We start from the raw sequence: 10,332 nt of genomic DNA on the forward strand, positions 1-10,332 counted from the left end.
TTGTCTTCTCATTTCTGTCCACAGGCCTGAATCTGGAACAGAGGGAGCAGATTGACTGCAAAGTGGCAAAAAAATGTTTTTATTAGCAAGGTATCCTATCAAATTGACTAAAGCAAACATTTGTTCTTTTTCTTTTGTCTGCAGGGTCCAAGATGGCCGACTTGCAGTCCTCGCATGGCTTCATGAGACACTTACAGGTATGTCTACTCTTGCTCAACCCAATTTGCTGAAAATGTAAAAGCAGAACGGTTGTAACGTTACCGTGTCTTTCAGAGCAGCAAGCTGTGGTTGGAGAGACGCTCGTCCAGCCGTCCGTCCAACGCTGCCCTCCAGTCCTCGCTGGTGAAACGCGCACGCACACGTCCAAATGTTTGACACGTGTCAAACATTTCAGCATGTTCTTACTTCCTTTGTCCACCAGGTGGGGCCAAAGGACCTAGTTTCTGCAGCATGGATCTACAAGGTTTTGAACCTGCGCCATTATCAACTTGTCTGACGTGCTGACAAATGACAACTTACTACACACTTGAGATTGTTTAAAAGCACTTACCTGCTTTTTTTTTTTTTTTTTTCCTGCAGCTCACGTTCCAGTAAGGATTCAGTTGGAAAATCTGCCACCTGCTGGCCAGAGAAACCAACCCTCCAAAACCATGCCGAGGTTCCTCAAGGCTGCCTCCATTTTCAGAGTTGAAGCTCAAATAAATTGTACTAAATAGCAGCTTGATGGCTCCCTCACTTATGTTGTGTGCAGGTGTCTACCCTGGAGAGTCTTAACAAGATTTCAGGAACTCTGCCTGTGCACCAGCGACCGACCGGCTGCTTCCAGTCTACAGTTAAAAGTAAATGCAGTAAACTTAAAAGGAATTGTTGTCAATGTTCCTTTTTCTTTCCAGGCAGAGATGGCAAATCCTGGCCCAGAAAGTGAAAAGCCTGCCACAGATTGTCTTCAGCCTCCCTGAGCTCGTTCAGCTGGGTCCGTGCTGCCTGAAGAGCCATCTGCTGGTAAGAGAAGGAAGGAAAGTAAATCACATTTTAGCAAACAGGTTTCAAAATTTGAATCAGTTTTTTTTTTTTTTTTTGTGTCCAGTGTGGAGCACAATCTGATAACTGCTTGCAGCAGAAGCTGAGGACCAGAGTAAAGTCAGTTTCCTTATTACTACCTCAGCTCTAAGGCAACCTGAAAAGTGAGGTACTTTAACTACTCCTCATTGCACAATTTTATCTTTATTCCAATTTTTTTCCCCCTATTTTCTGACAGGCAAGGAACAACACAATTTCCTGGGTCAGCAAGAAACAAAATTGGCTTCCTGGGTCATGCAGCTTGCAATGCTCGGTACCATGAAGAACTCTGCTTGCGCACTGGTATGTTTCAAGCCAAAACATTTTCTGCACAAAACTTTGACTTGGCTTTTTACTTACCAACCTCTATCTCAGGTCCAGGCCTGGAGTAACACTCGTCCCACTGGCCAACCACTTCACCACTCGTTCCTCTGACCGACCACCTCACCGCTCGTTCCTCTGGCCGACCACCTCACCACTCGTTTCTCTGGCCGACTACTTCACCACTTGGCAACGAGCAGACTGCCATCACACTTGTTACTTTCTTGTGGTTGAATGTTTACTCTGCAAAAGAAATAAAGCTTTATTACAAATAACACAAACTTTCAACTCTTCATTATCAAACATCATAAAACCAAAATTTATTTTCTTTCCAATATTTTTTTTTTCCCCACCCCAATTTTTTATTTTTTTTTTACCGGATTTTTTCTGGGAAATTTTGAGAAATGGGCGGAATTATGCCCGAAATGCTGCTTCCTGATTGGCTGAGAGCTCTAAAAGTGGGTGGAGCAATGAGAATGAAGAGCTGTGGTTGGTTGAAATGTGGGCGTGGATATGCAAATGAGGTGATCTGTGATTGGTTAGATTTTGAGTGGGCGTGGTCTCATTAAAATGCGGCAATCTGATTGGTCAGATGCGCAATATGCTGCATTCTGATTGGCTGTCAGAAAATGGGCGTGGCTATGCAAATCTAAGCCGCGTCGTGATTGGCCAGGCTGAGTGTGGGCAGGGCTAGGAGGCGGGGAAAGTGGCACTTAGGTTTTGGAAAGCTCTTTTCAGCTTTGAGTTGAGTGTTTGCCTTCTGCCACTGAACAGAGCCAAGTCTTTGACTGTTCTCTCTGTCTACATGACTCAAAGTGACTGCAATCATGTGGAGACAGAGAGAAGCAGCAAAGACTTGTGTCTGTTGCAGTGACACACACCTCAAGGCTGAAAACATAGTAGTGGACACTTAGGTTTTCAAACAGTACTTTGCCAATGCAGTGACCACCAACCAAGCATGAAAGACTTCAAAGGAGCAAATTTGTTCATAAATCACAAAGACTCGCATTCCACTTAAGTAATTTATTGATTAGAAAAGCAGTATGGTATGATGTCACTTACTTCTCGTGGCAGGCACTAGGGGGAAGGAAGGTGAGCACATGCAAACAGTGCAAATATCTGGGACAAAACCTAAGTGCCAGCCAGGTACTGCACAGTACCACCACCACACACTTTTGGACAAGTTTTTCCATGACACTGACGCAAACCAAGTCAGTTAAATATGTTTCTGACTAAGTTGATTTGCATCAATGTCATGAAAAAACACATCCAGACAAGTGTGATGATGATATTGTGCAGTACCTGGCACTTAGGTTTTGTGAGAGATGTCAGCTGCTTGCATGTGCTCACCTTCTCCCTGGTGTGCCATGACAAGATGACATCGCACATCAGCTCCTCAAGCACATAACACTACCAACTAAAGAACACAAATAGTTTCTTTTTTTTTTTTAGATTCAAGTCATCATTTTAGAAGGTACACTTTCACTTCAAATGCAAGTAGATTTTTCAAAACTATACTTCTTACAAGTAACTTTAACCATTGTAGAGCAATTCTTTTGTTTCTTTTCACTGTGGTCCAATTGATCATCAGGACATTATTCATTTGGGAAATGACCAATTCAAATGTCCTTTGATAATATTTTGGAATATTGGAAGTCACGACCTTCTACATTTAAGATTAGGAGCCAAACAAAATGGGGAGGTACATTTCGAGATATGCAGATAGACGACCAGCAGCCGACGTGGAGCCTCCAGTCTTAACATAACACATAACACTACCAACTAACGAACACAAATTGTTTCTTTTTTTTAGATTCAAGTCATAATTTTAGAAGAACAAAGTGGTACACTTTCACTTTTCATGTGTGCCAACTATGATCAAAAATAGACTTTTTAACATTTGGGAATATTTGAAGTCATATATGACACGACCTTCTATATATTTAAGATTAGGAGGCAAACGTTAAGATCCACCTTGCTAGTCGCCAGAGGCATAATGCCACATGGAAAATGGGGAGGTACCTACCTTTCGAGATCTGCAGCTAGACGACCAGCAGCCAACGTGGAGCCTCCAGTCTTCAAGTTGGACATGGAAAAAACAACGTTCAAGTCAAACGCTTTCGTTGAGTATCCATTGATGGACAGTCGAGTAAGTGCTACTTGTTGTGCTAGCTAACGCTCCACCTCTTGTTTCACGAGAGCTAGCGAGTTTCCACTGACCTAACAACTAACAATTATTCTCCTTTCGTGTCATTGTTTACATGTATGCGTGTACATATATACAGCAAATTGAGAGCTTGTAAAAAGTTGACATGACTCACGCGATAGCCCAAATGACAACAACCTGAAGAGCTAGCTGCTCGCTAAAGCGGAAGTGTACGGTAGCCGAGAAAGCTCAATTCAAGTCACATAAAAGCGCGTCTGTAATAACATGCACTAAAGACACTCCCACATCATGCATAAGACACGAGTTCGGATCATGAAGTCAACACGCATAAAAGAGATAGAAGCTCGCGTGTGAACGACACGGAAGTCAGACACAAAAGAGACGAAGAGGAAGACAGCAGAGAGGAAAAAAAGGAAAATAAGACGAGCCTCCAACAGGGTGAGGATGCTGAAAATTGCGCTATAGGTTGCCTGGCGACCTCGAATGACTGACATTTGTGTGGTTTTATTGATAAAAATATTGTGTTCATTTTAAAACACCCGTTGTTAAGTGCACCCATGGACAGCGAAAAGCTTGGAGCGTTTGGCCACCTACCAACAGCGTGCAATGGCCGGGTCGCCCTGCCCATCTGCCCCACAAGCTGAGTTCGTGTGCCAGTGACCAATAGTGACCGGCAGAACAATGACGTGCTTTTCCACTAGGGGGGCTGAAAAAACCATTCACCGATGTATCCTCTTTTTGGAACATTTTTGCTTCTTCTTACTCGAAAGATTTGTTATCGTGTAAAATAAATGCTATGAATCAAGAAACGTTGGATAAACATTTCAATGTACGTGGCATACACGGCAAATGGCCATCACTGAATTGATGACCTTGCCCTCGTTCCGTCTCTCTCTAAAGACCCGCACCACACGAATATTAGTTTGGCCAAATGTCCGCGTGTATGTACACTTTTATGTAATAACAGGGAGCCTCTGTCAAGCAGGCAGAATCACATGAAACCATTCCTACTGACGATTCGTGCGTTTGCCTGTATGCGCATGATGGTCTTTTTCCATGTACTGGCGACTCCCCCCACGGCAAACAGGTGGCGTGTGTGCAGAAAGAATTGACCAATGTGTGTCAGGCACAATGATGACTTTATTGTATAGCGCAGGGATAGCCAATACGTCGATCGCGATCGACCGGTCGATCGCCAAGCCACTACTTGGCTCGCGGGATATTAAAATGTTGTTGTTTTTTTTGCACTTGATGCGTGTGCAAACAACGGCGCTTACAACACAACACAAACACGTTAGGTCGCGAGTTCCCTCCAATTGTCAAAACAGCTCGAGTATGGCGATGTACGAGCTTTTGGTCGGCGTTTTGAACGCACCCCAGCTTTTGGAAAGCCACGGGGCGTTTAAATACTGCCAAATAAATCCGACATTTGAGTGTCTGCATAGGTCCAACTGGCTGAAATACTACCGGGGGGCCCAATACGTCGATTGCGATCGACCGGTCGATCGCCATGCCACTGCTGGTCGATCGCGGGATATTCAAATGTTTTTTTGTTAGTTTTTTTTCGCTTGCGAGTTCCCTCCAATTGTCAAAACAGCTCGAGTATGGCGATGTACGAGCTTTGGTCGGTGTTTTGAACGCACCGCAGCTTTTGGAAAGTCACAGGTACTTTTCAGACCGCTGCGGTGCGTTCAAAACGCGACCATGGCTCGTACATCGCCATACTCGAGCTGTTTTGACAATTTTTGGGTAGTGCGCTTTAAAATGTAAATTTGCTCAAAAATAGGTAAAAATATCCACCTCTGCACTGAATGAACTGTCAAACAGTGGTAGATTAGCATTTTCATCCGCGCAAGGTGACATTTTAAAGTACACTTTCCAAAAAAAAGCTCGAGTTTCGCTGCTAAAATGGCAAAGTGGATTTTAACTTTACCCGGTGTTCGGGAGACCATGGTTCGAGCCCCGCACGAAGCAAACTTTGAGATAAAGTTTAAATAGCATGAGACTCGAACTCGGTTCTCCCGAACCTAAGGCAAAAGCTTTACCTACTACAACATTGAGTGTTCTGGAAAATTATTGTTATTTAGTAAATTTATCTATTTCGTGAAACATATACTATGAATACATGATAAAACTCCGGAATTTTCAACGCCAAGATGGCTGAATGGTTTGTGACTTGGTTTGGTGTCCAGCAGCCTCGGGTTCGAGACTCGCTCTTTGCAGCGTTTTCAAATGAAATAGAGCGACACATAAGATTCGAACCCGCCTCTCCCGAAGCCAAGGGAAAAGCTTTAACCATTCGGCCATTGTAAAGATTATAAATCGATATCGAGTTTTTGTAATTGAAGGTTACTGAACCTTTCCTGAAGATTTAGGATAATATAAACATTTCTCGGTTGTTTGCACAACAGGCAATAGGCGAGGGGATAAGACCGTTGCCTCCAAAATCTCCAGTGCTGGTTCGAGGACAGGTTCCTCCAAAGTATCCACTTGAGTTGTTTTTTTCTTTTTTTTTTTCGTCTGATGACGTCATCACCAAAAGACTATAAAAGGCGTCAAGAACGCGACGCTCGTTCTCACTCTCCTCTGACAGCGAGCGCGTGCCACGCTGCTTTGGTCCACCTGCTACACAACCGCGTTGAAAAGTGACAAGGTGGGTGTACAATGTTTGTTCACCTTTTCAAACTAACTGCTTTTGCTCTCTTTTCAGCGTCAACTTGCACTTTGGGCGTGCTTCCATCTTGCAAGCATGCAAGCCAAAAAGTTTGCAGAAGCTAGCGTTAGCAGTTAGCGTGTTCGACGTGTGGCGTGCAACCAAACAATTGAAACATTTAACGGTGGGTAAGTACATGTCTATTTTCAAAACTCAAGCACGCACCGTGTGAAAAGACTACTAACACGATTTTTGCACAAACATTTAGCAACGTCTGGACGACAGCGCCGTTTGGCCGAAGGTAAGTAGACAAAAGCAGCGTTTGCATAAATCAAATAAATTAATTTTCTGCTTTCTGTCTGCAGGTGCAAATCTTCAAAACGAGCCCGACATGGTCGACTGACTTTCTGTGAGTTTTAAAGTCAATCGACTGCTCGAATTGTCTTATTTCTGTCCACAGGCCTGAATCTGGAACAGAGGGAGCAGATTGACTGGAAAAATATTTTTATTAGCAAGGTATCATATCAATTGACTAAAGCAAACATTTCTTTTTCTTTTTGTCTGCAGGGTCCAAGATGGCCGACTTGCAGTCCTCGCATGGCTTCATGAGACACTTACAGGTAGGTCTACTCTTGCTCAACCCAATTTGCTGAAAATGTAAAAGCAGAACGGTTGTAACGTTACCTGTCTTTCAGAGCAGCAAGCTGTGATTGGAGAGCCGTCCGTCCAGCTGTCCGTCCGGCGCTGCCCTTCATTCCTCACTGGTGAAACACCCACGCGTCCAAATTTGACACGTGTTAAACATTTCAGTATGTTCTTCCTTCCTTTGTCCACAAGGTGGGGCCAAAGTACCTATTTCCTGCAGCATGGATCTCCTGGTGAAGATCTACAAAGAACCTGTGGCATCAACCTCTTGTCCGACGTGACAATTTACTACAAACTTGGTGTTTCAAAGCGCTTACCTGCTTTTTTTATTTTTCTGCCTCCCTATTCCTGCAGAGCAGTTTCCAGTAAGTATGCAGTTGGAAAATCTGCCACCTGCTGGACAAAGGAACCAGCCCTCTAAAACCATGCAGAGGTTCCTCAAGGCTGCCTCCATTTTCAGAGTTGAAGCTCAAATAAATTGTACTAAATAGCAGCTTGATGGCTCCCTCACTTATGTTGTGTGCAGGTGTCTACCCTGGAGAGTCTTAACAAGATTTCAGGAACTCTGCCTGTGCACCAGCGATTGACCGGCTGCTTCCTGTCTACAGTTAAAAGTAAAAGCAGTGAAGTTAAATAGAGTTGTTGTGTCAATGTTCCTTTTTTCTTTCCAGGCAGAGGTGGCAAATCTTGGTCCGGAAAGTGAAAAGCCTGCTGCCACAGTTTGTCTTCAGCCTCTGAGCCTGGGTCTGTGCTGCCTGAAAAGCGCTCTGCTGGTAAGAGAAGGAAGGAAAGTAATGAATTTTAGCAAACAGGTTTCAAAATTTGGATCAATTTTTTTCTGTCCAGTGTGGAGCACCATCAAATACCTGCGCTGAGAACCAGAGCAAAGCAGCACTTCAGTTTCCTTGTTACTTACTCAGCTCTAAGGTAACATGAGAAATGAGGCACTTTGAATGCTTCTCCATTGCACAATATTATCTTTATTCCAGTGTTTTATTTTCTCCAATTTTCTGACAGGCAGCAAGGAACAAAATCAGCTTCCTGGTCATGCAGCTTGCAATGCCCGGTACGATGAAGGACTCTGCTTGCGCACTGGTATGTTTCAAGCCAAAACATTGTCTGCACAAAACGTTGACTTAGCTTTTTACTTACCAATCTCTTTGTCTCAGGTCCCGGCATGGAGTAACACTCGTCCCACCACTCTTCTCTCTGGCTGACCTCTTCACCACTCGTTCCTCTGGCAGACTACTTCAGCAACGAGCAGACTGGCATCCGACTTGTTACTTTCTTATGGTTGAATGTTTTACTCTGCAAAAGAAATAAAGCTTTATTACAAATAACAAACTTTCAACTGTTCATTTTCCAACATCACAAAACCAAAAATGTCTTTCCAATAAAAAATTTTTTTTAATTTTTTTACGGTTTTTTTATAGGGATTTTTTTGATAAATGGGCGGGATTATGCCTGGAATACTGCTTCCTGATTGGATGAAAGGTCTAAAAGTGGGTGGAGCAGTGAGAATGAAAGGCTGTGGTTGGTTGAAACGTGGGCGTGGATATGCAAATAAGGCGAGTTGCGATTGGTTAGTTTCCAAGTGGGCGTGGCTTCCTTAAAATGAAGCAATCTGATTGGTCAGATGCGCAATACGCTGCACTCTGATTGGCTGGCGGAAAGTGGGCGTGGTTATGCAAATTGGTGATTGGCCGTGATTGGACAGGCTGAATATGGGCGGGGCTAGGAGGCGGGGAAAGTGGCACTTAGGTTTTGGAAGGCTCTTTTCAGCTTTGAGTTGAGTGTTTGCCTTCAGCCACTGAACAGAGCCAAGTCTTTGACTGTTCTCTCTGTCTACATGACTCAAAGTGACTGCAATCATGTGGAGACAGAGAGAAGCGGTCAGATACTTGGCTCTGTTGCAGTGACACTCACCTCAAGGCTGAAAACATAGTAGTGGACACATAGGTTTACAAACAGTACTTTGCCAATGCAGTGACCAACAAGCATGAAAGACTTCAATGGATCAAATTTGCTCATAAATCACTTGCATTCCACTTGAACAACTGATTGACTAGAAAAGCAGTTTGAAAAGGCCCTGCCTGCCTGCATGGAAGCAGATGAAGTGCTTGATGAGCTCACTTACTTCTCGTGGCAGGCACTAGGGGGAAGGTGAGCACATGCAAACAGCGCAAACATCTCTCACTGGGACAAAACCTAAGTGCCGGGTCCTGCACAGTACCAGTTTTTCCATGACACTGACGCAAACCAAGTTAGTTAAATATATGTTTCTGACTAACTTGGCTGGCATCAATGTCTTGAAAAAACACATCCAGACAAGTGTGATGATGATGATATTGTGCAGTACCTGGCACTTAGGTTTTGTGAGAGATGTCAGCTGTTTGCATGTGCTCACCTTCTCCCTGGTGTGCCATGACAAGATGACATAATCTCCTCAAGCACATAACACTACCAACTAACATATCTTATACATTTTTAAAAAAAGATTTATATATATTTTTTTAATTCCAGTCATATTATTAGAAGAACAAAGTGGTACACTTTCACTTTCCATGTGTGCAAACTATGATAAAAAATAGACTTTTTAACATTTTGGAATATTTGAAGTCATATATCACTCGACCTTCTATATTTAAGATTAGGAGGCAAACGTTAAAATCCACCTTGCTAGTCGCCAGAGGCATAATGCCACATGGAAAATGGGGAGGTACCTTTCGATATACATATACATAGACGACCAGTTGGACATGGAAAAACAACGTTCAAGTCAAACACTTTCGTTCATTATCCGTTGATTGACAGCCGAGCCGAGTGAGTGGTACTTGTCAGTGGGTGTGCAAGCTAACGCTCCACCTCTTGTTTCACGAGAGCTAGCGAGTTCCACTGACCAAACGACTAACAATTATTCTCCTTTCATGTCATTGTTTACATGTATGCGTGTACATATATACAGCAAATCGAGAGCTTGGAAAAAGTTGACATTACTCACGCGAAACTCCAAATGGCAACAACCTGAAGAGCTAGCTTCTCGGTGAAGCGGAAGTGTACGGAAGCCGAGAAAGCTCAATTCAAGTCACATAAAAGCGCGTGCTTCTCAATAATTTTCTGTGATGCCCCCCCGAGGGAGAAGAAAACATTTCGCCCACCCCCAGTATTTTGTTATATTTAACAAAATATAAATAAAAAAGAAAGATCAACTTACAATAAAGAATAACTATTAATAACATTGTTTTTTAGTCTGTAACAGAACAGATTCCACCACTCCAAATCAAAATAAAATCAACTCCCAGAGGTTGTCGACAGCATTTCACATACTGATTCCACCAATAATTTATAGGAAGCTCATAATATTGAAACATTAATAAAGGTGTACATTATATTTCGGGGTGAAAGAATGACTTTAAAGGTATTTCAATTCTGTGAAATGTCAACAGTATGTCAGCGTTAACGCCATGATCATACCTCATGAAGCCTT

The 10,332-nt window shown here is 43.1% G+C and overlaps 2 protein-coding genes and 2 long non-coding RNA genes across 18 annotated transcripts in view; 2 read left to right on the plus strand and 2 right to left on the minus strand.

Annotated features, from left to right (window-relative positions):
• LOC147039405 (uncharacterized) overlaps window positions 1-1,646 on the plus strand; it is a 2,144-nt gene extending 498 nt beyond the window's left edge. For 2 of the 6 annotated variants that reach the window (XR_015063456.1, XR_015063457.1), the window contains exons 5-11: window positions 145-197; window positions 274-342; window positions 422-463; window positions 580-1,002; window positions 1,088-1,184; window positions 1,259-1,362; window positions 1,435-1,646. Coding sequence is in view for 1 of the 6 variants with exons in the window: in XM_085904712.1 (XP_085760838.1) it covers window positions 74-197; window positions 274-342; window positions 422-463; window positions 580-658; window positions 752-839; window positions 894-959 (468 nt within the window). In the remaining 5 variants the exon portion in view is untranslated. Of the gene's footprint in view, window positions 198-273; window positions 343-421; window positions 464-579; window positions 1,003-1,087; window positions 1,190-1,258; window positions 1,363-1,434 lie in introns of all 6 variants that reach the window. The other 4 variants (XM_085904712.1, XR_015063459.1, XR_015063458.1 and 1 more) reach the window with 4 other exon arrangements.
• On the minus strand, window positions 60-3,794 carry LOC147039406 (uncharacterized). 3 transcript variants are annotated; one of them, XR_015063462.1, is made up of 4 exons: window positions 3,702-3,794; window positions 3,407-3,456; window positions 1,420-1,623; window positions 60-999 (listed from the first exon to the last, which is right to left on the minus strand). It is a non-coding gene; the product is annotated as an uncharacterized LOC147039406 (long non-coding RNA). The 3 variants fall into 3 exon arrangements; XR_015063463.1 differs by having other exon boundaries at window positions 60-996; window positions 3,407-3,749; XR_015063461.1 differs by having other exon boundaries at window positions 3,407-3,749.
• A 60-nt stretch (window positions 3,795-3,854) lies between these two features.
• LOC147039407 (uncharacterized) lies at window positions 3,855-8,164 on the plus strand. 8 transcript variants are annotated; one of them, XR_015063393.1, is made up of 12 exons: window positions 6,101-6,200; window positions 6,258-6,388; window positions 6,469-6,501; window positions 6,566-6,609; window positions 6,768-6,820; window positions 6,896-6,964; window positions 7,038-7,278; window positions 7,372-7,459; window positions 7,517-7,618; window positions 7,692-7,772; window positions 7,863-7,940; window positions 8,015-8,164. XR_015063393.1 is itself a non-coding variant. In XM_085904268.1 (10 exons), exons 7-10 carry the CDS (start codon window positions 7,496-7,498, stop codon window positions 8,060-8,062), a joined length of 330 nt encoding a protein of 109 aa, XP_085760394.1. In that variant the 5' UTR covers window positions 6,090-6,200; window positions 6,258-6,388; window positions 6,469-6,501; window positions 6,566-6,609; window positions 6,768-6,820; window positions 6,896-6,964; window positions 7,038-7,495; the 3' UTR covers window positions 8,063-8,164. The 8 variants fall into 8 exon arrangements, 1 of the variants encoding a protein (XP_085760394.1); XR_015063397.1 differs by having other exon boundaries at window positions 7,521-7,618; XR_015063391.1 differs by having other exon boundaries at window positions 7,038-7,459.
• LOC147039408 (uncharacterized) lies at window positions 5,513-10,324 on the minus strand. The gene is made up of 3 exons (XR_015063398.1): window positions 9,847-10,324; window positions 7,163-8,153; window positions 5,513-7,086 (listed from the first exon to the last, which is right to left on the minus strand). It is a non-coding gene; the product is annotated as an uncharacterized LOC147039408 (long non-coding RNA).
• Window positions 10,325-10,332: the final 8 nt, after the last annotated feature.

Source organism: Syngnathus leptorhynchus, chromosome 22, assembly GCF_054491065.1.
Source record: "Syngnathus leptorhynchus isolate UIUO chromosome 22, UIUO_Slep, whole genome shotgun sequence".
NCBI lineage: Eukaryota > Metazoa > Chordata > Actinopteri > Syngnathiformes > Syngnathidae > Syngnathus > Syngnathus leptorhynchus.

Coding starts and splice junctions, on each gene's coding strand:
- LOC147039407 (XM_085904268.1), top strand. CDS start 7,496: ATGTTCCTTTTTTCTTTCCAGGCAGAGGTGGCAAATCTTGGTCCGGAA. Junction 7,773..7,862: donor GTTACTTACTCAGCTCTAAG/GTAACATGAGAA, acceptor ATTTTCTGACAG/GCAGCAAGGAACAAAATCAG. Junction 7,941..8,014: donor AGGACTCTGCTTGCGCACTG/GTATGTTTCAAG, acceptor TCTTTGTCTCAG/GTCCCGGCATGGAGTAACAC.